This window comes from Mauremys reevesii, linkage group 6 (genome assembly GCF_016161935.1).
Source record: "Mauremys reevesii isolate NIE-2019 linkage group 6, ASM1616193v1, whole genome shotgun sequence".
In the NCBI taxonomy this organism is placed as follows: domain Eukaryota; kingdom Metazoa; phylum Chordata; order Testudines; family Geoemydidae; genus Mauremys; species Mauremys reevesii.
In genome coordinates, this window is record NC_052628.1 from 25476990 (window position 1) to 25502284 (window position 25295).

Consider the following 25295-nt stretch of genomic DNA (forward strand, 5'->3'; position numbering starts at 1 on the left):
CCACATAGAAATTTGCCTTCATTTGGGATTTCCCCTCTGGATTGGAAAAAGGGCAAGATCATAGCTCTCTGAAAAGGATGGCTGTGCAAGAAGTATAAACAGCATCCATACAACAATAGAAATGAGTTTTATTTTGTAAAAAGTTATAAAATGAATATTGTACAAAAATAAAGTCTGTAGAGAACTTTGGTTGATTAACACAAATAACTGAGACATAAATTGTAGGTGAAGTAAAAACCTCCAGAGGATCATACTCCTGTTGTTGATAAGTTTTTTTAAAAAAATCACAAACTTTACCCTTTGTAGTTTGACCATAGTGACCTGCTATAATTAAAGCCTATTTAGGCTGTTGCTTGAGGCAAGCTGTCAACCATCAGTGAAGTACCATAGCAAGTGATAAAGTACTTATAATTTCTGTGCTCAAAGCTAGCCTAAACTAACCACAGTATTGCTGAGTTTTGACTCATCACATAGCCAGGATTGTACTATGCAAGTAATGCAGATGATGCTTTGACTGCTGTACGCTGCCCAACACAGTGGTTAATCCCCTGACCCAGCACAGCACTTAAACACGTGCTTAATGACTTCCATGGGACTATTCATGATCTTGAGTACTTTGCTGGAGTCGGACCTTAGACTCATCCTGCAATAGATTGCATGTGGTGGATTGCCATGCATTCAGAGCCCACGAAGATGACTGTGCTCACTTATCATCAATTGCAAGATTGGGACCTTAGTGAAGAAAGGCAAAATTCTCCTTTAAGCCACATGATGGTGGATCTTTGTGTGTTTTTCCTTTCTTTCTCCCCCCCAACCATGGGACCTTCCCCACAGGTATCAGTGCAGGTTCCATGCACTTAAAAGGAACAGAATAAGTATGGAGCCATTGAATGGATTGGATAAATTATTATCCTAATTGTTGTTGTTGTTCAGTAGATTCTTGGTTGGATATTGTTTTTGTGGGAGTCAAGTCTTCACTTTTCACTTCAGTTGTCTATTATGTCTAGTATAAATACACTTCTGCTAATCTTTAATAAATAAACCTCCAGCTTCATAACTTGTGCTAATCCCCTTGATACATAACCTCCTTCACCTTAAAGCAGTATCTTAGATGAAAACTTAAAATGGTTTTTACTATGCCAGTTGAATCCTGTAATGTGTCAGCAAATTATACAAAACACTTTGGTTATTTAACAAAATAGTTTGTTTATCTTCAGTCTACATTAAATCCAGGACTAACTACAAAAAGGGATTTAACCTTTTCTATATGGAAATATGGAAAGAAAAAACAAATATAACATGAAATTAAAATGACAAAAGTGTGATTAATCTTCATTTGTCAATCATACTTATGAGGTCAGTTGGCAGAAGAAGTGTTTGTGAGAAAAACTGCATCAACATTATAATATTAATAAAATTACTTTTTCTAACAAATTTATAATAACGGCCCCCATTCTGCAACCTCCACTCATGTGGAGTGTCACTAACTCATATGGGTAGTAATGGAGTTACTCACATAAATGTTATTCAACATGAATATGGGTTGCAGACTTTGGCCCTCTATTTTGAGATTTTAAACAGGGTTTTGTTAAAAAGGTAAAGTAAGTGATTTTTTGCTTTCAAGTTAACTATTAATACTTTTAAAAGCATGGCCCCTTGTTCCCAGCTTAACTGTCTTTGTATCTTGCGAGCACATTCCACTTTGGCACCTTTGAAAAAAAACTTTAATAAATAAGGAACGGAAACTCATTAGTGAACTGTAATAAATAACAATAACTTAAATCTCAATAAATATCTTCTGTATATTTATGTCTTTGAATGGATGCATTGCATCAAGTAGTCTGTTCACTCACAATGACCAAATATTAAAGGAGTTATGTAAGTGACATTAGTCCTTTGTAAACCAAAAGAAACACATTTTGCATTTGTGTAGGCCAGGCTCATTGTTTCTATTATTCTACTAGGAGTGAGTGCTTAAAAACACAACTTGTTTTCAGAGGTAATAGAAGAATTAAATCTGATATTTAACTGTTTTGAAGAAATGTGAGATGGAAATAACCTAAATCAAACAGTAAGTGAAAGTGTTTTGTTTTGTGTTGATTTTCCCCGGATGGACTTTAGCTGATTAATTTTGACACTTGCCTGATTTAACCTTGCACATATACTATGTAATTAAAAAGTTATCTCCAGTGTTTTGGAATATCCTTTTAACAAGCAATAGTACAGTGTATATTGGAGTGAAGCTAATACCACTTAAGCTTGCCATTATTAATGCTACTCCAGTTTTTATAACTAAACTTAATAAAAAATAAGAACAAGGCATGATATTTAATAGGTTGTGTTTTTAAGCACATTCCTAGCTGATTCAACTCTCATTGATAGTGTACCATGTCAAATGAAATAGTGATAGCAACCTCCACCCATCCATTCTGAAACTCCAGCCCTGAGCTTTGATGCCTTTTATTTGCTTTCCTGTAGAAATTAAAAGTTCCAACTTTTCTGTCCTGTCCAGTTCTCTGTGCTGGATCTTGTCCTACCAGGCTCCCATGACATCTGTTTTCCTGCATCCTTGGTCCTCTTTCTCAGTTCTGAACAGACGTTTCCTTGGGAACCTTGGTCCTGTTCTTTGCATTGTAGTAGGAATGCAATATTGTAATAATCTCAAAAAAAAATCAGACACATCCACATCTTTTAGCGGAATGTTTTTTCAATATATGGTAAACCAAGTTATCGTCCAAAAATGAAAGGTCATCATCATAGGCAGTGGGTCTGCAGCAAGCTTGCCTCACTTTATCATTGACCAGCTTTTTCTTTCTGGTTAAATTTTTTAAAATTTTGTCATATGTGGTCTCGGCTGCATCACAAGATCCACTGCAGTACCGGAAAATCAGCTCTTCTTTGGTTTCATATCCCAAATCCAAGTCAGTCACATTTAAATGTATTTCTGTTAAGACACAACCTCGATTTTTGCCCTTTTGACCTCGCCGTCCCTTTTTACTGGAATTCTCTGTATTAACAGCTGCATTTTGCCGACTTCTCTCCCGCTTAGAAAAAATTGGAGTTTGTTTATCTGGTGACCTTCTCAGTCTTTTTATAGTGGCTTGAATAAAGTCCACTACATTGTCAAACTGATCTGGATAATCCTCTGGCATGTTAGCTATTTGAAAAAGAAAGAGAGAACAGGTTTTGTTAGATGTAGATGGCCATTTTTATTTGTCTTAGACGTTTTAAACAAAGTCCACTAGAACTTGACCAATATTATAACTCAACAAAATGTTAGGCCTATGGAAGCTATTCTATCAATTGTGTATTTCAAAAAGTATACATAGCAGGTCCAAAAACTGGGAAAGAAATATATGACAAGGTATAAATGTTAGATAAGCAGACCTACTGTAAAAGGGTCACATAGACCTTCCTGGCCTACTGTAGATAAGGGCTCCCTCTGATTATCATTCTGATTAGAAAGACTAACAGTGGGTAAAGGATATGCTCCTGGAATGATGGCAATGGTAGAAAGGAGCTGTCTGTAGCTAACTGGCTGATCAAATTGAGTTATTGCCCCTGGCTAAATGCTTGCTTTTTGATGCAGCTGAGGATGTTATTATTAGAGCTGGTTGAAAATTTTCACGTGGAACAGCTTCTGTCAGAGAATAAGTTGCCAAAATTGAAACATTTCACAGGAATGTATCAATTTTAAAATTTTCATGGGAAATTATTGAAACATTTCATTTTGACTTTTATGTTCTGATATGCTATAATACAATATATCAAAATGAAACATTTTTATAGGCTGAAACTAAATATTTTAGGAATATTTTATTTCATGAAAAATTCTGAGATTTCAACTTTTCATACCAATTGGAAACAAAACCAATTTTGAAATTCTGGCATTTCCAGTGGGATAGAAATTCTGACTTTCAACAAGCTCAAGTTACTATTCTGTAAGTTTAACTAAGGCTACATCTACACTGCAGCCAGGATCAATGCTCTGAGATCGATCCACTGGCAGTCGATTTAGCAGGTTTAGTGAAGACCCGCCAAACTGACAGCAGATCGCTCTCCAGTCGACACTCATACTCTACCCCCGACGAGAAGAGTAAGGTAAGTCGACGGGACAGCTTCTCCCTTTCACTCCCCGCAGTAACTCAACCTAAGGTACGTCAACTCCTGCTACGTTATTCACATAGCTGGAGCTGCATAGCATAGGTAGACATAGCCTAAGTGAAAGGGTAACTGGAGCCATTGTATGGGCATCATAAATAAATATAACACAGGAGTGAGAACTTTCTTGCCTCGTGCACAGTGCCAGAATTTTGGTCATTGAAGGCATGCATCCTTTGCAAGGATCAGAGGGAAGATATCTGTGCCCCTCAACAGCTGGATGACATGCAGGATGATAGGGGGTTGTGTTGACAAAATCTTCACAGATGCCAGTACAGACTGCCACCTGTGAAGTTGCTTTCAGAGGGTCAGATCCTTAAACACATACACAGCTGTACACTTCCTTCTCCAACACTGAACCACACCGTCACCACCAAGATGGTCCAGTGCTTAGATGGGATCAGTTCATGGATGAAGCCCAGCTTGTTGAAGCTAAGGCTGAGCATGACAGAGGTGTTGCTGGTGGGCAGAGAAAAACATTTTGAAGAGTTTGCAGCCACAGTGCAGTCTCCTTTGGTTGAAGATACACACCCACAATTGGTCAATTCAGTCCATAGTTTAAGCATGCTCCTGAGTGCCTCACTGACCTGAGCTCTTACATAGCAGCATCTGTGAGTAATGCTTTCTACTGTCTCTGGTTGGCTAGGAGATTCCATCCTGTCCTGGCGAATAATGCCTTGGGCTCAGTTATTCACACTTTATTCATCTCTTGGCTGGACTACAGCAATGCAATACGTCTGGGCACAAAGACTTCAGCACTTAGGAAACTCCAACTAGTACAGAACGCTGCAGCACATCTCTTCCTCAACACAGGCTTGCACAAACACACCAGACCTATCCTCCACTCTCCACACTGGCTCTCTACAGATTACTGAATCAAGTTCACATTCTCAGTCCTTATCTTCAAGGTACTCGTTGACCTCGGCCCCAGGATATCTAACAGACTGCCTAAAGTGCCCAGATGAAGACCGTAGTTGAGAACTCCACTCCTGTGGCACAATGGAACTCACTACAGTAAAGTAAAGCTCATCTGTGTAGGAGACAGAGCCGTCTCTGGGGCCAGTCCAAGACTGTGGAATGAACTCCTCCAGGAACTGAGGACCATCCAAATCTTACCACCTTTCTCTGTAAGTACAAACTGCATTTCTTTGACCTGCCTTCTCTAACAGAAATACTTAGCAACATGTATATTTATATGTTTTTAAAACCCCTACCAAAACAAGAATTCCACTGCATACACTTCTCCCCTGGAGAGAGGGTGAGAGAACAAACGTGACAAACGTTAGGATGAAATTCAATAAGGACAAATGCAAGGTACCCCACTTAGGAAGGAAAGGGATCTGGGGGTCATAGTGGACTACAAGCTAGATATGAGTCAACAATGTAACCCTGTTGCAAAAAAAGCAAACATCATTCTGGGATGTATTAGCAGACGTGTTGTAAGCAAGACACGAGAAGTAATTCTTCAGCTCTACTCTGCACTGATTAGGCCTCAGCTGGAGTATTGTGTCCAATTCTGGGCACCACATTTCAGGAAAGATGTGGACAAATTAGACAGAGTCCAGAGAACAGCAAAACAATGATTAAAAGTCTAGAAAACATGACCTATGAGAGAAGATTGAAAAAATTGGGTTTGTTTAGTCTGGAAAAGAGAAGACATGATAAACAGTTTTCAAGTACATAAAAGGTTGTTACAAGGAGGAGGGAGGGAGAAGAATTGTTCTTCTTAACTTCCGAGGATATGACAAGAAGCAATGGGTTTAAATTGCAGCAAGGGAGGTTTAGGTTTGACATCAGGAAAAACTTCCTGTCAGGGTGGTTAAGCACTGGAATAAATTGCCTAGGGAGGTTGTGGAAACCCCTTTCATTGGAGATTTTTAAGAGCAGGTTAGACAAACACCTGTCAGGGGTGGTCTAGATAATACTTAGTCCTGCCATGAGTGCAGGCAACTGGACTAGATGACCTCTTGAGGTTTCTTCCAGTCCTATGATTCTGTTAGTTATGTTGCTTAATGCACTACTGGAAGGTGCTCAGATATTATGGTGTTGAATGAAGTATATAGAATAAAATAGAATAGAACATACATACACAGAGCCTGAGTAAAAGGGAAATATGTGGGCATTTATGCTCTTAAAAATCCTCCTTCCAGGCTCAAAGTATGGTGTAGGGCTTCTGTGTATCTAGTTTGCAGTCTCACCTACAGTCTATATGCAGGAGAAAGGACCATCCAATTCAACAGGCCCTTGTATGTGAGGCTTTTGGTAATAGGATCAGCAGTGTTGCGAACCCTGCAAGTTAAAAAATGATGACTCCAAAAATCATGAAACTGACTTAAATCATGAGATTTTATTTATTTTTACATCAAATTTTTGAGGCCTGTTTTCTGATTTTTGAACTTATGGTGGGAATCACTTGTGTGTCTGCATGTGCACAGCATGTACATTTTATTGAACTTACTCTGAAACACAAAAATAAACACGGGTGGGGTGTGTGTGTGTGAACATATCCCACTTCTCTTTACTGCTGACTGCTGGAGGGCCTCATCCCACCTCTCCCTGCTCTTGCCCTGGGAACTTTCAGTAGCTCTTTACCCTGGACACTATCCCCTTCTCTCTTCTCTCCACTCAGGTGGTGCCCTGACTAGCTCCCTCCCACTCAGCAACTTCCATCCAATGAGTTCAATCCCCTGCCTGCCCAGCTGCCCCTACCCTCACCACCGCCCCAGGACAATGTCCCTTCCTCTCTCCTACCCCCGCATAAGGTGCCCGATGCAGAGGATGGACTGCAGAGTGCAGCATTTCATAGGGGACTGAAAGGGGCAGGGAGCAAGTGCTGCCCCTGAGCACTCTCCTTGCAGCTTCTCCTGCCCACATGGGCTACTGCTTCTCAGCTCTGCCTAGGCAGAGCATCCTCTGTTGGAGGCACCTGGAACTGCAGTCCAACTCATGCAGCTAGGGCTGCCAACAGCCGTATTAGTGAGTGACGCTAAAGCTGCAGCATCAGTCCTGAGCTGGATGCCCAAAAATCATAAGAATGGCTTAAAATCATAAGCGTTGGGTTCATTTTATTTGCCTTTTGTTTTTTGAGACTTTGAGGTACACTCAGGCAATGCTTTTACCGCAACCATTGGGGTAAGTTTTAGAAAAAAAAATGAAACCTGAGATTTTCATCTAATCACTTGTCTTCAGGAGCTGGGGCTTTAACATATTCATCAGATATCATGAGACTCATGATAAAGTTGTAAGAGTTGGCAACACTGATAGCCACACATTCCCTCAGCCAAACAACAATGGCCCCACTCATTTTCCTATGTAGAGAGCCACCAAAGAGTTCTGCTCCATGGCTCTCAGAGGATCATCATGTTCTCTGGGCAAGTTCTCCACTACATTCCCCAAGTCTGCATTTCCAGTCGATTCAAGGCTTCGAGTGCCAGAGAGGATTGTATTTGGCGATGAGCCCCTTTTAAGAAACAATTTATACTGCATACAAGAAGAATTTATAAATAAAGTAGGTCCAAATGTTATTTTGGAACAGCAGACTCCAACACGGCCATGTTCCAAAGAAGACAGAAATTAAATCGCCCCATCTGTCTTTAATGGGAAACTATCAGAGCAAATCTGGCACAAAATTTAGGTTTTATAAAGCTAATCTTTTAATTCCACTGTCAACAGATTTTTTTTTAAAAAATTCCCCTGCAGTGGTGACAACCCTGACAAGAGTATTAGTACAAGAAACCCGCAACGCAAAAGTGACCAGAAATTGATTTCATTGGGAGAAGCTGGATCTTCAGAACTTTTGAAAATCTGATCACTTATTTATGTGGGAGCCTAACTTAGGTGCTCACTTTTGAAAATCTTGGCCATCAGGTTTTAGAGAAAAGGCTTTAATCCCACTTATTGCAAAATAGTTCTCTAAAAGATGCCTTTTTACTAAAATGCAATTTTGAATGGAAACAATTTTTTCTGGTCCATGCAATTATTTTAGGAAAGGAATAATTTTGTATACTTACCTACAATAGAACCTCAGGGCAGGTCTTCACTACCCGCCGGATTGGCGGGTAGTGATCGATCTATATGGTGTCAATTTATCGCATCTATTGTAAACACGATAAAATCGATCCCTGGTCACACTCCCCATCGACTCCAGAACTCCAGCTCATGAAAGGCACAAGCGGAGTCGATGGGGGAGCGGCAGCAGTCAACTCACTGCCGTCCTCACGGCCAGGTAAGTTGACCTAAGATATGCTATTCGCGTAGCTGAAGTTGCGTATCTTAGGTTGACCCCACCCCCCTGCTAGTGTAAACCAGGGCTCAGAGTTATGAACACCTTCGGAATGGAGGTTGTTCGTAACTCTGAACAAAACATGGTCCAAAAGTTCACAACTGAACATTGACTTAATACATCTTTGAAACTTTACTATGCAGAAGAAAAATGCTGCTTCCCTTTATTTTTAGTAGTTTACATTTAATACCATACAGTACTGTATTTGTTTGGTTGGGGGTTTTTTGGTCTCTGTTGCTTCCTTATTGTGTACTTCCAGGTGTGTGACTGATTGGTCAGTTAGTAATTCCGGTGTTTGTAACTCTGAGGTTCTACTGTACATATTTTTTTACTTTCTATGTTAACTCGCATTGTGCGTAACTCTTTAATGTATCTTAAATGGTTGTTATGTTACCATGTCTAAGCACCAAACACCCTTTACATTATGACCCCCAAAGTTCAGGAGGTTTGATTCAGCCCATTATAATGATAGGGGTTATTTGCAAATTTCAGATCTAGACATGGATTTGGCTCTAAGGCTCCTTCTACCAAAATAAGGTCCAAAGTTTTAGTTCAGGACCCTCTCAACTTAAACTCTACTTCCATTTTGACCATGGTGAGCCCAAGAGGGTCCGGTTGTTCTCCCATTAGCCTCTCTAGCATTTTGATCATTCTGTTGCATACATTTATAAGCTAGAAAGAAATGGGTTGTGAAGGGGAAAAAAAGACTCATTTAGAAATATTTTTCAGTAATAAGCCTATCAAGCAGAAATTGGAGAACTGAATCCCTGGAAATAAACTAACCTATCTATGCTGAAAAGTTATCAGGATTTAAACAATTAAAATAACACCAGTCTGAAGACTGACTTTGCTTTTATGCTTTGCATGAAAATGTGTGGGGCAAGGGGTGAAACAGAAACGTGTCAGTGTCATTTATTAAAAATATAACATCAAAGATGCCAAGGTCAACTTGTCTTTAAATGATTAATACGGTTCTAGTCCATTACCTTATTCACTGACTTGCCAGCTCACAAAGAGACATTACATTCTTTCCTGTAACTTAGAATTCCCATAGAAACTGACACTGTCATTGGTGTCACCTGTCTTTCATCAACGTGAAGTGTTAAATATCCTGATGCATCTGACTCCTAGGCCTTTTAATGTCAGATACAATGAGCCAGTATTAGAAAAAGTACTGAATTAAAATAGCTTTTGTAATTTTTCCTTTTGTGGTTACAAAGATTTTCTCTTTATAGCTCACTAGCTTGAAGGCCCATCATATGCCAGGGTATGATCAATACATCAGTTGATAGTTATCGCTAATCTGCCTATTGATTCATATTTTTTAGTTTGTGTTCAGCCTTTTACAGGGTTTTCATTTGTTTCCCGTTATCTTTCTACCTCCAACTGTGCTTCTCAGTTCACAGTAGTTGCGAGAAAATCAGATTCCATCTGTTTCCAGTAAAAGAAGGAAACTAGGGCAGCAGTTCTCCAACTGTGGGCTGGGACCTCATTTTAATTGGGTCACCAGGGCCAGCATTAGGCTTGCTGGAACCCATGGTTGAAGCTGAAGCCCAAGCTCCACCCCCACCCAGGGCAGCAGGGCTCAGGCTTTGACCCCCTCTTCCCCCCCATCTGGCGCAGCAGGGCTGGGGCTCTGGCCTCCTCTTCCCCCCCCCATCTGGGGCTGGGGCTCTGGCCTCCTCTTCCCACCCCATCTGGGGCAGCAGGACTCAGGTTCTGTCCCCCCACCTGGGGTCATGTAGTAACTTTGTTGTCAGTAGGGGGTCATGGTGCAGTGAAGTTTGGGAACTCCTGAACTAGGGCCTTGTCTACACTACCAGGGAAAGTTGACCTAAGTTACGCTACTCCAGCTACATGAATAACATAGCTGGAATTGACGTAGCTTCAGTTGACTTACTACGGTGTCTATATCACGCTGAGTTGATGAAGACTCTCTCCCGTTGACTTACCTTCTTCTTCTTCTTCTGGTGCAGTACTGGAGTTGACTGGAGAGTACTCTGTGGTTGGTTTAGCGGATCTTCACTAGACCCACTAAATCAACCCCCATTGCATCGATCGCAGCAGCATCCATCCCCGGTAACATGGCCAAAGAGACAGTGACAGAAAAATCCCATTTGCTAAACTTTACTTGCTGTCATCTGTGGCTGTGTTAGGGGAAAACATGCTAAGGAGAGTTGGGTAAAGTAGATACAAACTTATTCAAGGTGAAAGACCTACAGTAGAGGACTTCTCAGGCCTAATTTTGAGGCCTGACGCAGATCCAAACTGGACCCAATCCCATGCAACCCAACCCAAGCACAAGAGGGTAGAGTAGTTTTCTGACCCAACCATGAACCTGATTCAGTACTGATGTCACCTCCTGCCCATGGGTTTGGTGCAGCAGCAGCCCCACACTGTGCTGTATGTGCACTACAGAGTGGTGCTGAGATTTCTCTGGCATGGTCACTCTGCAACGTAGGATGGCAGGAGCGAGGCGCATACACAGGCAGGAAGTGGAGAACCAACCTACCCCAACCTGAGCCTGAGAGAATCCAGTTGTTTTCCCACCCACTCTGACCCAGACCTGGGTCCCAGCAGTTTAGATGAGGTTGTAGGGCTCTAATTCTTGTGAGTTGGCTTACCAGTTGATCGCTAGTTGACCAATGTGAGTGACTAATAGTGTTCAAACTGAAGCCATTCATAAAATCTCCATTGACTTTAGTAAGAGCAAAATTGAGCCCTGTGGGAGGAGACCCTGTTTTGACAGCTGCAGATCCTACGTTTGATACTGGTATATGATACGATTAGTCCAAGCAGCAAGAATACTTTTGTTGGATAGCTAGATTTTTCTTCTCTTCTTCTTCATCTCATCCCAGGACATCTTTGCGGACACAGGAAGCGGTACAGTGTCACCATTCATTCCTGTCCAAGACTTGTTTCTTCATTAAGTCCAGCTGGGTCATATTGCTGCATAAAATGTTTCTCCATCTAGTCAGTGGTTGGCCTCTAGATCAGATTGTATTTGCATTATTTTCTTTGGCATCCTATCATCTGTTTGTCTTCTGCAGTGTTCTCACCATCATAATCTTTCTTAATTGTCACTAATCCCATTGTCACACACTGTGGTTTGGGTGGTGTGTCCTAGAGGTTGGAACAAAAATCTGTTGGGCAGAACTGGACTTGTGGTCAGGAGACAATCTAGTGATTAGAGACAGGAGTTCAGAAGGAGGCAGGGACTAGGGCTGGAAGCAGGTCTGGCACAGCTGCAAGTATAGAACACGTTGAAAAGCCATTGTGCTGCTGTTCCTACAAGGTTTAAATGGTGATCTGTTGGCTCTTTTGTCCATCCCGGGAGCACAGTCACATAGGGAGGGTTTATTGGGCAGCAGAGCTCATGTGGTTGCCAAGCAACTAAGCCCAAAGGCAGCTGAGTACCTGACATCCATACCCTGACTTCACATCTTACTATCCTTCTAACTTCTTCATTGGTCTTAACATTATTTCACCTTACACTTGCCATCTTCCAAAGAACTCTCATCTCTACTGCCTTCAGCCTTCTGATGTTTTTTTTCCTTTTAATGCAACTACCTCCATATGGTAAACTAATACTGTTAGTACACCAGTTTTATAAATTTTCACTTTTGGTACTAAATGTAATGTTTTTATCAGTCCATAATTTCATCAATTTCTGCTCATCAGCTTCTATGCAGCACTTGTATCTAAAGCACATCTTCTTTTAATTTCATTCTTGATGGAACCATCAGCATTGATCAAGCTTCCTAAGTACACATAACATTTTACTTGTTCTGTGACTTCATTGGCTGCTGCCTTTCAATAATTCTTCTATTGTCCCTTGTCCAAGATACAATATATGCCAAGGATTCAAAGTGATTGTAAGTCAAAGTCGACTACACCAATTTTCCAAAATAAAGTATCATCATTAATTCAAATGTTTCTGCCAATTGTACAATGTTATCTACATAAACTAAAGAGCTTAACTCTAGATTACCCAATGTCACACCATCCAAATCCACCTATTATTCTTAATGTCCAGTTTAAGAAATGATGAAAACAAAGGTGAATTCTTGTCCGCTTGCTTTGACTTTAAGCAATTGCTTAATTTTCCACTAGTTCTTATGGCACTATAGGAATCTTTGTACATAACTTTTATAATTGCAGTTATCCTATCTGGAACGCTACATGATTTTACTACTTTCCATAATGCTTCCCTCCAAGCTGAATCAAATGCCTTTGTGAAGTCAATGAAAACAACAAATGTCTTTAATCCCCATTCTCACTTTTTTCCATTAACTATCAGACTGTGAATATCTGATCAATGCAACTGCAGCCTGGTCTGAAGCCACATGGTGCTTACTGCTGCCCCTAAAACTGGTCATAATCTGTTGACAATTATTTACATCATGATTTTTCCCCAATATTGATGTGCTTACAGCATTGCATAAAGTGATGAAGAAATCACAAAGATTGGATAAGCACAAGTTCTGGAAAGAAGACGCTCAGCAACTACAGGAAGCATCAAGAAAACAAGATATGAAAATGATATACAATAAGGTTAAATTGTATGGAAACACAATCAGGCCAATGATGCTAGCAGGAAGAGATGCTAATTTGTTGAACTGACAACAAATTCTGAAGTGAAGCTGAAAGTATGGAAGGAGCATTTTTGACAAAGTGCTGAACCTTGTATTCATTCAGATGCAAGCATTCTGGACATCTAGATAATAGGTAAACAGATAAACAGCGTATAAGGCCATATGGATATTACCACCAAACCACCGTCAGACGAAGAAATAGAAAGAGCAGTGGAACAGTTAAAAATGGGAAAGCTGCAGGATAGACGATATAACAGCTACGCTGCTAAAAGTCAACAGGGCAAGTGCTATCAAAGCATTAGGAAAAATATACAAGAAGGTATGGGAGCATTATCGAATATCTAATGGCAATAGTTGTACCAGTTTTGAAGAAAGTACATACTGCCAATCCAAATAAGTATAGATACACAGATTTTTATTAAGGCTTATAGTATGGAAAAGTGTTACTTTTAACTAATTATAATGTGACAGTTTTTCAGAAAAAGCATTATTACTTGTATTTATTTTAATACATCTATTGTGGTAGCACCTAGAGGCCACATCTGAAATCAAAGCCCCACTGTGCTAGGTACTATACTAAGAGACCATCTCTTCCCTTCAGAGCTTACAATGTAAATAGACAAGACAGGCAAACAGTGAGAGAAGAAATAGAGATGAGGTGACCTGCCCTAAGTCACACAGCAGGTCAGTGATAGAGCTGGGAACAGAACCCCAGTCCATTGCCACAGGATACTGTGCTAGGTGGACCTTTGGTCTGACCCAGTATGGCTGTTCTTATGTCTTAACCCCTGGACCATTCCTCCTCCCTAAACCATTGTATTGTTCTAAAACAAGTATGGGCAGGGCCGCTCAGAGGAGTCAGGGGGCCTAGAGCAAAGTGGGGGAGCTGCGGTGCTTGTACTCACCCAGCGGCGGTCCGGGTCTTTGGCTGCATTTCAGCGGTGGGGGGCCCCTTCAGTCGCTCCATGTCTTCAGCAACACTGAAGAGCCCCCCCCGCCACCGAAATGCCGCCGAAGACCCGGAGCGACTGAAGTGCCCCCCACCGCCAAAATGCCGCTGAAGACCCAGACCGCCGCCGGGCCAGCGCTCATGGGCATTGTGGTGGTGGGAGGCCCCTTCAGTTGCTCCGCGTCTTTGGCAGCACTGAATGGCCCCCCACCGCCGAAATGCTGCCGAAGACCTGGACCGCCGCCGGGCCAGGGCTCGTGGGGCCCAGGGCAAATTGCCCCACTTGCCCCCCACTGGGTGGCCCTGAGTATGGGAATCTGTATCACTGAAGTACATGTCCAGTGTCAGGCAGGTTCACATGTCTGTGAGCTGAATATTCTGTTTATGACCATTTTTATATCAATCTCATCACTATAGTATCTGAGAACCTTTATTATTCTAGGAGTACCTGAAACCTATGAGCCTCTTGCTATTAGCCAGCACTCATAGCAATGAGCATGTAGCCAGCTAACAGACACAGTTCTGAGATTTCTGAGTCTGTGATGGCCATACAAAGAAATTCCATCTTGGATTTCTGGTACAAAAATCCTCCGGCAGTTCAGCTCTCAAGTAATGTCATCAAAGCCCTCACTAGAGTGACCTGGCTGCCAATCTACTACTATTCACATATTCAAGGTGAAAAATGTATTGGTGAAAAAAAAAAGAATTATCTCCCCAATTAAAATACATACTATCTAGTCAATATCAATCAAATACATTCTGACCTAGGAGTATATGCTCTGGCTTTGCAGGCTGCTCCTGGAGCATTACACCACCATACTCCCCCATGTACAGGGTTTGTGGCAAAGCCATGATTGAATCCTGACTATGTGAATCTCAGCTGATTTCAGTGATGGTTTTGCATTATGAATAATACATGTTTTTCTGTGATGCTCTTTTACTTTCTAAATTTCAGCATTTTTACAGTTTGTGTCTGGATAATGAACATACTATTAGCATGAATGTTTCTCAGTATGAAAACGGTTAGCATACAAGCTGATAATGTTTTCATACTACTACAATAAATAGTGCATAGCACTAAAACAGGTGCCACATGTTCTACTGCAGGGCATCCCAAACTGTGATCCATGGACCACCGGTAGCCCATGGAGCACTTGATAGTGGTCTGCAGAGAGGTGTCTGTTCACAGGATGGCTCTTATTCTTTCCCAGATTCCACACGGTATTAAAATATGGCCAAACAAACAGACCTAATATAACTTTTCCAACTAGGCAATTGCTGTCATTAGAGAGTTGTTACATGATTGTGAATGGGAGTGGAGGTGGTCCTCACATTTATCAATGGGAGGGAATGTGGTATGTGCCATTTGTGAATCAGAGGGGATATGTCCACAAGAAAATCTCTCTGTTAAGACATGGTCTGCATTATGAAAAGATTTCGGAATCCATGCTGTTCTGCAGCTATTCCCAGATTCAGCAAAGCACTTAAAAAGTGTTCATCTTTAAACACATGCTTAAATCCATCCCTATTCATCACAGCACTGATGCATGTTCTTAAATCCCATTGACTTCAAAGAAATGTAATTACAGTCTTAAAGTTAAGCACATGTTTAGGTGTTGTGCTGAAAAGAGATAATTAAGCAAATGCTTAAGCTGAGTTGAGGTGGGACCTTATATCCTTCTAAAAAATCTTTACTGAAATTTGTAACAAAATCTATCATTGCATAGTTAATTTTCATTCTTTTACCTTAAAACATGCTAAGTTTCCTGTAACATTTTATGTGCAACTGAATATCCTGTATGAACCTGTCTCAAGTATCTAGCAGTTTGTTTACTTCTGTTTTCCATCTTTATAACTAGGGAATGGTGTCCATGTTTCATTGAAATCTTCCCTTTTATTCTGCTTGCCATGCATCTTTTACACCTAAGATGATTCTAGTCCTGTTATAGCTTTCCAGTGTCAATGATTAACTGTTTTTGCCACCACTAAACATTTTGAAACCCTCTCTATTTTAATGTCTGATAAAACTGAAGATTCATATAACTGCATTATTTAATATTACGATCTTATTGATTGCCATTAGGATATTATCTCAGAATTATGAGATTCCTGTGCAACTCTACATCTTTTTTAAGCAGGTCTAGCAGAAATTATTTCTGAATTCTGGTCTCTGCAGTCCTAATGGGGATCAAAACAGTTTACACAGTATGTTAAACTGCATCCATTTGAGGATCACACAGTAGTAGAGCCATATAACTTCTTTCCCATCTTTTGGTCCATGGTCATCTGGACAGCTGAATTCCAAGAATTTCCCCTGAATATGCTTTAAGTAAATATATACTTTTAAAATATGCATAAGGAGAAAAATATATACTTGTATATTTATTTCCTCTTGAAGGACTTGGTCATTTTAATGTTAACTCTTTGAGTGCCTTCCATGGGAATGTATTTATTAGACACTGTATTTGACACAGAATGGAATGATGGTGTATTAGGTATTGTATGTGTCTAACAAGTGGTATATAGAATAAAGTCTATTTAGATCAGAAGATATCATTTGTTTAGCACTAACAATGTGTTCATCTCTATATAGCATCAAAATATAAAAGACAAGTCTTACCCTGAAGTGCTTGCATTCCAATATCATATCCTGGCTATTCTACATTTCCTCTGTATTTCTAATATAGTAAATAAAAACACTCCAGCTCACAGGCACTGACTTTTGTTTTTGCAGGTAGGTACTCCTCTCTGCCCCCTCTTCCCCATGCAAATGGCAGGCAGGGCCTCGGGGGGAGAGGCCAAGCTGGGGTGGGGCTCGGGACAGAGCGGGGGTGTGGCACCACAGTCTGGCCGCTGGGGCCCACAAAATATTAATCTAGCCCTGCAGGTGCTGACCCCCCCCCCTATTTTTTCAGTAGGTGCTTGAGTCCTGGAGCACCTACGGAGGCAGTGCCTATGCTCCAGCTAAAGATGTTAAATGGCCTAACACACATAACAAATCACTATTCAACAATCAAATCACTGTGCCTCAGGTACTGCAATTTATAAGAACATCTTCTGCCTCTTTACAGAGAGAAGCTCCTACAATGGTTTTTTTGGTGTGTGTTTTTTTTTTAAGTACACAGCTAGATCTTACACCGTGCTCCCGCTGTGCCAGTGATCACATTGTAGGTAATGGCCTATGTGACTTGGGATCTCATTCACCCTACAGTTACAGCCATGTCATGGTATCCAGTTACAAAATATCTATGTCTAACACTAGGTTTGCTTTCATAGGTAGGGCCAAACAACATAACCATAATTTGACCACATCTTGTATCCACTTATTGGCATAGTTCTATTTATAATGTGTTTTGTGTTCACACAGTACATAGCTTCTATAGAAGCTAATTGTGTGCCACTCTTGCTCATACAGGACCCTTGATCATGCCTATATAATAGGATAACTTCCTCTCAGTTGCTATAACAAAATATCCCACACTGTATTGCCCTATGTATTGCGTGTGCCATATGCATATGTCTCCAGCAATTCTATCCCCCCATCACAAACTATCCCATATGGCTCTGCTGGTTACATGATCAAGAAGCAGGGGGCTGATTTAAAATGCTCTGCAATTAGGGCAGGCTACATTGAGCAAGCCGGTTTCTACTTTAATCATATAGCTGAAGCCTGTGACTGCTGGTGCACATTACTCTATGACCACTAATCTGAAATGGAGGGGTCATCACAGTACACCTGGTCATAATCTGGAGCAAGGGAAACTTTCAGGCCAATCTGAATTTGGTGCTACATAATCTTGTGATCTCAGAGCACTATCAGCACCTCTCAGAGCACCTTGTGGAGAAAATGATGCATGAATTGAGGAAAGATGAAGATGTGAAAGTCCTGGTGTAACTGAGCTGACAACTCCAACTATTATCTGGCCACTGCTGGACAAAGTACCCCTCCTTCTAGGGAGCTGAACCAGAGCCACACATTTTTTAAACAGAAACAGTAATAAAGTGAATCAAGGTATTTAACTAATTAGGCTAGAATATCAGCATATAGCCAACCAGCTCAGCAAACCCCTGCTATTTATCAGGCTCGCCAATGTAGCCAATACAGGAGTTTCTCTGAGCATGGATATTTCACCAGTCTTTGGAAAAGAACACAAAAAATGTTTGAGAGACTCACTTATCCAGCTTTAACCTCAGGGTGAGTAGCAATGCTCATCTTTTCTTTGCACCCAGGCCCATCTATCTGTGATTTCCATTGTAGGTTTGAACAGTGCAAGAATATATTGCTCAGGTTTCTGCGGATAATTTCCCTAGTAGGAATATAGGAACTGACATACTGGAGCAGACCCTTCCTCCATCTCTGCTTGGCTCTACACTGGGCACATACTTCTGGAAGATGTTGCTCACTCATCCACCTGAAACACAAGGCCCACATGATGGACATCTCACTCCTTAGTCTACAAGATACCCAAACAACAATGAGAAGTTTGGTTATCCTCATACTGGAAATAGACTTAGACCTAGTGGGTAAGTGATTAATGCTTCTGCTACCTGTCTGTCTCCTCTGCTTGCTGTGGAACGGATCACTTAGATGGAATAACATTTTTTAAAATGTCTTAATAGAGGGATTTGTGTTATTAAAAAAAAATAGTTCTAGGCCTCATTTGTAGGACCCAGAACAATGGAACACTGATATCTCACCACCATGAACTGACAACTTGTCATTGTTGTAAAGTTACTAGTACAACTTTCTTCTTAATGCTTTTTTCTTCCTACAGAACTGAAACAGCTGCAGCTCAGAGTAGGGGAGACTGGCACAAATGCCAGCAAAGCAGATCCTGAGGTTTTGTGGAATCTTCCACTGCACATACACCCTCCTTTCCATGTACCACAATGTAGAAGAAGATCACAGCATCATAAAGCCTCAGCAATCTGTACAAGAAGAAGAAAACTGGGGATGGAGTTCTTTTGGTCAACTTGCATCTGATGAGGGACTGAGATAGGATGCTGTCATTCATGGAACAGTGAGAAGGTCAGCTCAAAAGAGAGGAAAGTGAGGCCCAGGAAAGATTCCAATGGGAGGAAAATGAGAAAGAAGAGAGAAGATTAGAGGAGGAAGAAGCGGGAAGCCAGCACATCCCTCGGCCCACGCCACTTCCCGCAGCCCCCACTGGCCTGGAACAGTGAACTGTGGCCAGTGGGAGCTGCAATTGGCTGAACCTGCGGATGCTGCAAGTAAACAAACCGTCCCGGCCCACCAGCAGATTTCCTTGATGGGCTGCATGCCAAAGGTTGCCGATCCCTGAGCTATACCCTTGAACCATGTAAGTTACAGTATCTAAGCAGAGAAGAGAATTAGTTAAAGACAAAGTGGGCAGTCTCAATTCTGGGTCTTTGCTTTTATGGATTTAAGACAAGGCCCTTCATGTTAATTGAATACTTCTAAGATTAATTTGTGTATGTTGCCACTGCTTACTGAGTCATATTAACACCAACTTTAAAGGAGACCACTGTGTATTTAAAAATCACAGTGCTCTCTGAAAATGCTTTTCTTTGAGACCTTTTGTTATTTAGGTATTATTTATTAATTATTATTATTAATTATCTAGAATTTAGATTGTAAACTGTCTCTTACTGTGGGCTGGTCTACAGCCCGGCTTACACTGATTTAACTACATCAGTTTCCTAAAACCCTTTTTTATTTCAGTGTAAGTCTGATGTGGACAATCTTACTTTGGAATAAATGGGGGGAAATAAATGAGGTCAGTAGCCGCCCTACTTGTTTGTGCAGTGCTTTGTAGGGTGGGCTCCCAATCTTGGCTGAGGGTTCTAGGTGCTACTGCCATACAAACAATACATAAGGAGATTTTTAGAACTGAAAAGGGATTAGCGGGGGAAAGAAGTGTTTCCTGTTTGGGATCAGTTCAGGAATTCCCCCTCCTTTGCATGGATCTTTCACAGGGGAGCAACAAATAGAAAAACAGGTTTTAAACAAACCCTCCGGTACAACCAGGCAAACGCGATGGGGGCAGGTGTAGCAACTGCCCTTCAGTGAGAATGCCCCAGCCCCCGCCCGCCCCTCAGTTGTAGTCACACAGCCATGGGGCGCTCCGCGCAGCGAGCTCCCCGCGCTGGGCTCAGACACTGGAAAGCGGGTTTAGTAAGACAGACAGTGGTGACTATGAAGGGGAACGTTTCTTACAGTCACTTTGCACAGCATAGGGAGGCGGCAGGCTGATGGGGGAGTGATCGTCTTCAGGCCCCTCTACCACTGAAGGGGGCCCCTCGGGAGGCGTCTTACCGGCGGGCAGCGGGGATGTGGAGACCTTGCTGAGCAGCACCACGCAGACAGCCACAACATCCCATAACTTCATCTTAGATTTCCTTCCGACACAGGCCCCTGGCGAAGAGGAGACACAAGGTTAGCTCCGCGCTCGCTGCGCGCCCGTGGGGAGCTCGCTCTGCGTTGAGCTCCGGGCTCCCCCAGTGCCAGAGCCTGCGCCTGGGCTCCCGAGCCCCGGGGGTGGGGGTTCTCAGAAGCCTTTGATGAAGCGCAGGTGCTGGAGTGAAACTGATCAGCTCCCCCCGGGGCCGGGGGACAGGTTCGCGCCGGCCCAGCCTGCTGCGTTAATCCCATAACCGAGCCGTGCACAGATCAGGGGGGCCGCCAGGGCCCTAACCTCACCCCCAGCAGCCGGCCCTGCCAGCTGATATGATTCTTAAGGGGTGGGGGGTCAGACAAACCCAACCCTCCGCTCGCCCGTGTCGCTCTGAAGCTCAGCCTAGGGTCTGCCCAGAAACCGCTGGGGCTGTTTGAGTCTCTTGGGGCCTTTTAATAAACCCAAAGGGTTTGGGGAGGGGCCGGGGCTCGTTACGAAACGCAGCAGGTCCTGGGGAGACGCTGCCCCCATCCCACGGATTCAAGCTCACGAGCAGAGAAGGAAGGTCTGACACGCTGCCTCCTTGCCAGGGACAGGGCAGACACCCGCGGGCTCGCTAAATGCCTGTCCTTGGACCCGTCCCCAAAGCCAAAACCCCAGTACCTGGCTGCGTGGAGGAGATTAGAAAGCAGGGGGGCGGCGGGATTAAGTCTAGCAGGCACTGAAATGTTCCTAATGATGATCACGCACGGGAAGGGGAGTAGGTGGAGGCCAGGAGCTCGAAAGTCGAACTCTTTCGGAGATACAAATCGTCGTGGCTCGTAATGGGAATCCGGGTTGGATTTAAGCGTATGTTTTAGAAAACCAGTCGCATTGTAATTTAAATCCACCACACTGGCTTCTACATCAAAGAAGGGATTTGGCAACTTTCAGGCTTTTGATAGTAAAATGTTATGGGCACCAGGAGGGGGTCAGGGGGCTGCTCCCAGAGATGTGAGAGAAATATGTTGTTGCTTTATTTACATTTACTCCAACCAGTTCTCCGCTTTTCGCAAACACCTAGGTCCGGGCAGATGCGTGTATTTTCCATCCTCCCTGACTAGCAGATGTTAGCTTTCGCCTGTTTGTATTTTTGTCTTTGGAGAGGAAACTCGCTAAAACTGGTTTATTCGGATTTCGTTAACGTGGGGCCAGATCTGGCAAATCTTACTTTGACCTCTCTGCGGTCAGACTTTGCCTCAGTAAAGACAGTTGGATTTAGCCCTTACTAGTCACGGATGTTGATTGTAATATAAATAAGAAATTAATGTAGCTTCCTGAAGCCCCTTTACAATTTGTCAGCTGTCAAAAACATATATTAAAACACAAACAACTTTAAAAAGCCTAAACAAGGCCCTTCCTCCCTTAATATTTGGGAGTAAGTAAGAGAAGGAGTCGGATCCAGATAGATCCTCTCACGAGGATCACACTTTCTGTAATAAAGAACTACATTTGTTGTGTTAAATCTATCAGCTCCAGGGCCATGGTACATTTGAAAGCAAAGAACCACCTAAAACATGAGGGCCCCTACAGCTTTCACCCCCTTCCCCATGTAACTGCAACCGATTTCCCTTCTGACTCAAGAAGGGCACGTCTACACCCCATTCGGGTGTTTTCCTTTCTGCACGATGGGATTGTGGGGTTGTAACAACTGGACTTGCATTCTGCACTCAGATGCTTTGCACAGCAGGGTTTGGAATGGGGAAAATTTAACACAGACAATTCCAATTCGCTCCCCCGCATTAGGTAAAATCGCTCTTTCTGCTTCCAGTACCAGAGCTGCCATCTCTGGGGCTAATGCGTTCATACTACCAATCTAGATAGAGGCATCCGCACCAAACCGCATCCCCTGCTGAGCTTGCTCTAGAGGACAGAGCCATTCCTGAAGGTTTACATTCAACTCGCATTTTCTCTACCATTTGCAAAATCCGTGTCATTTTCTTTGCATGCCTTTTTCACCACAAATCCTTCAGTGCGCTATTTCTTTTCTGTTTGTTTTTAAAAGAGAAGAAAACAAATTCAAAGCAATCATGAGCTCCCCTAAAACGATCCTAACGCGGAGAAGAAATGTCAGCAAGGGGAGCGATTCCGGGAGTTCGAGCGATGAGGAATGTTTGAAGAGTTTCCCCGAATGGAAAGGCACAAATGGGGCTGGGGCCGGTGGTGGATAAGTAACCTGCTCATTGCTATTGTCTGTTAGGACACACACGTTTCCGGCGCTAGAGGGCAGTGTAAACCGACCGCTTGAACTGCGATCGCTCGGTGTAGCCTCCTATTAGGGGACGGAGAAGTTACTATGTTTGTGTAGCTCAGCATGATGTTTGGAGTGGGAAATTTGTATTTTTAGGCTACTCGTTGGAAAGCAACAGGAGGGAACGTGACCCCGCATGGATTGCCGGGGGAAAACTCTGCCACCAAGTTTCAGCCCTATCCAGGGGGGAGCAAAAACCATTCGTAAAGGACAACTAGGCAGCCGGGGATGCAAAGCAGCATAGGTGATACCTTTAGAAGACTTGCACAGTCTGTGCTAAACCACGTGGCCACTTCAACACTCCCCAATGTATACGGCGATTTCCAAAGTTTTGTTTTGCTCTTAACAGTTCTGCTCCACACTTAGTACATTGTCTGCAGAAAATGACCTGCTTTGGCGAAGTGCAGAGGAGCAGGCTATTGACTAATGTAACAACGCAGAGGCGGTAGCTGTCAGCTCTCTGGAAACATCCCTCACAGTGTGGGATGAATCACAGCAAGGAAACTCTTCCGTGCGTTTCCCGGTGCTATTTTCACGCCTGTGCGCTATTTTAGACCCTGGCGGGGTAGGGAGCCTAACGATTGCTTCGTGCGGGCGTGAAACGATTCCGTTCGAAGGGTTTATTTGCACACGTTTTAGTTCGACCTCAGCAGCCGTTAGCGAGGTGCTGCGGAGCCCCCCGGGTTGCTGCTGCTGTCCCGGTAGCAGCCTGGGAGGATGCGGCGTTTAGACGGCGTTGATTGCTGGGGCCCGATCCGTGGCCGAGTCCCTCCCAGATCGCTTACTCCGGCGTAAACACGTAGCCTCCTGGGCACAGCAGCCGCTCCAGCGGGGCGCACTCTCGCTCCCGGCTCTGGCAGGCTGGGAAGAGACGCTGCAGGCTGGCGAGGAAGACAAGGGCAGCGAGGGGTTCGCCGGCTCGTGCCTTCGGGCTCTTGTGCCTCAACTTCCCGCCGCAGCCACCAGAACCGCGGGCCCAGGCAGCGTGTCGGGAGGACACTCGCCCAGCGGGGAGCAAACGCCGGCGGCAGGAGGTGCTCGGAGCTGCCGCACGGGGCGTGGCTGGCGAGCGGCGCTGGGGAGACACCGGAGCCTCCATCCCCCAGTGTCAGCCCCAGCTCGGGGGCTCAGGAGAATCCTCACCGCTTGGAAAACGCCTGGAAGGGCAGAAATTCCTCGCCGGGGGCAAGGGGAGCTTTAACCTCCCGGCGCTGGCTGCGGGCCCGGGCAGGGCGCCCAGGTGCGAGGACTGCGGGGAGCGGCGCAGATGTTTGCATTGACCCAGGTGGACTCGGCGGGCCTCTCTGGTTACTTCCCAGGATCCGAGGGGAAGAACATTAAACCTGTTTATTTCCCGTGGGTGCTCAGGCTCCCCCCTGTGCCCTCAAGAGCAGCGATCCAGAGCCTTTGCCGCCCCCCCCACCCGCCTTCCCTGCAGCCACCCCCAGCGCCTCGCCAAGGGCAGAAACGGCACCTTACCTTTGAGATGGGCTCGTCGGACCCAGCACGGACATTAACTCCAGCAAGCCCGGCCGGCCGCCAAGGGATGCATGTGGCTCAGCTCGGGGATCCTCCAAGGGGGGCTGCGGGAAAGTTCACAATTCCGGATCAGGGGCAGGGGCTGCTGCCGCCGGCGCCGCTCCGTGCGCCCTCCCCCGCCGCCGCAGGTGCGCGGTCCCTGCGGAGAGCAGAGGCAGCGCCCGGTTCTCGCCGATCCTTGCCCTGCAGCCGAGTCCCAGCTCAGCAGCAGCAGCCGCCTGCGCCGCACGAAGCGCCGCCTGGCAGCGAGAACTGGCTCTGGATGCTGCGGTTGAGCTTCTGCCTGGAAATCTGAGCAAGACACCCCATCAACAACTGCGGGGAGTCCAATGAAGACATCAGGGCTCCCGGAACGCCAGCTGGGCCAGGGGGAACGGGGCACTCACGCATGCACGCGAGGAACAGCTGAGACGGGGAAATAGCAGCCTGCCGGAGAAGCAGAGGCTGGAGCGGAGATTTGTAAGCTGGCAGCCGCGGCAGCGGCCAGACTCCCTCCTCCAGAAAGGGATCGCGTCACGTTGAAAGATTAGATCCAAGAGGAACGTGTAGAGTAAGAGCGATCACTCCTGCAATCCAAACTTGGTGCGAGAGCATCCAGCTCCTCCCGACAGCAACCTGCGCGGGACCCTCTTTAATCCGGTGGGGTCAGAGCGCTTGGTGGGAGCGATCAGCTTTTGGGACCTGCCCCTGGAGGGGTCGCACGCGAGGGCAGATGTGGGCGCGCAGGCCAACATGCAAAGCAATCGATTTGCCAGGGCGAAGCAGCAATGGAGATGGATTTATAGGGCCCCTTCTGGTGACGTGCCCTCCGCTGCCTCCTCTGATTCGCTTTCGGATCTAAACACACGTTAGCCCCCAACACTGGATCCGACAGAGTTTCCAAATATCTCTTGGCTGAAGTCAGAGGCTCTACATATCATGTATTACATGGCAAGCAACGAAGAAGGCTTCTGAAGTTGGCCGGCATCTTAGGCTAAATTTTCAAGCGGATGTAACATAACACCACACTTTGGTAGAAAGGCACACACACTCCGAATCCCAATTCCAGAGCTGTAACATCATTTCTAAAGGAGCAGGTCAGAGAAGGCTGCGTTAAAACTGA

At 44.2% G+C, this 25295-nt stretch overlaps 1 protein-coding gene across 6 annotated transcripts; it reads right to left on the bottom strand.

Moving 5' to 3' along the window:
• Positions 1–25093, bottom strand: GDNF (glial cell derived neurotrophic factor). Of its 6 annotated transcripts, none has more exons than XM_039545703.1 (4): positions 24580–25093; positions 24134–24237; positions 20187–20384; positions 84–3157 (listed from the first exon to the last, which is right to left on the bottom strand). In XM_039545703.1, exons 3-4 carry the CDS (start codon positions 20356–20358, stop codon positions 2673–2675), a joined length of 657 nt encoding a protein of 218 aa, XP_039401637.1. In that variant the 5' UTR covers positions 20359–20384; positions 24134–24237; positions 24580–25093; the 3' UTR covers positions 84–2672. The 6 variants fall into 6 exon arrangements, 5 of the variants coding, with proteins under 5 accessions (XP_039401640.1, XP_039401638.1, XP_039401639.1 ...); XM_039545702.1 differs by having other exon boundaries at positions 24134–24332; XM_039545704.1 differs by having other exon boundaries at positions 2–3157; positions 20286–20384; positions 24134–25093.
• Between the last annotated feature and the right edge of the window lie 202 nt (positions 25094–25295).

Bases quoted from the DNA above. Each gene is read 5' to 3' on its own strand.
- GDNF (XM_039545703.1), bottom strand. From the start codon at position 20,358: ATGAAGTTATGGGATGTTGTGGCTGTCTGCGTGGTGCTGCTCAGCAAG. The intron at 3,158-20,186 runs GTAAGAAACGTT...TTTTTCAAATAG, and splicing joins CTATGCTGTGCAAAGTGACT to CTAACATGCCAGAGGATTAT.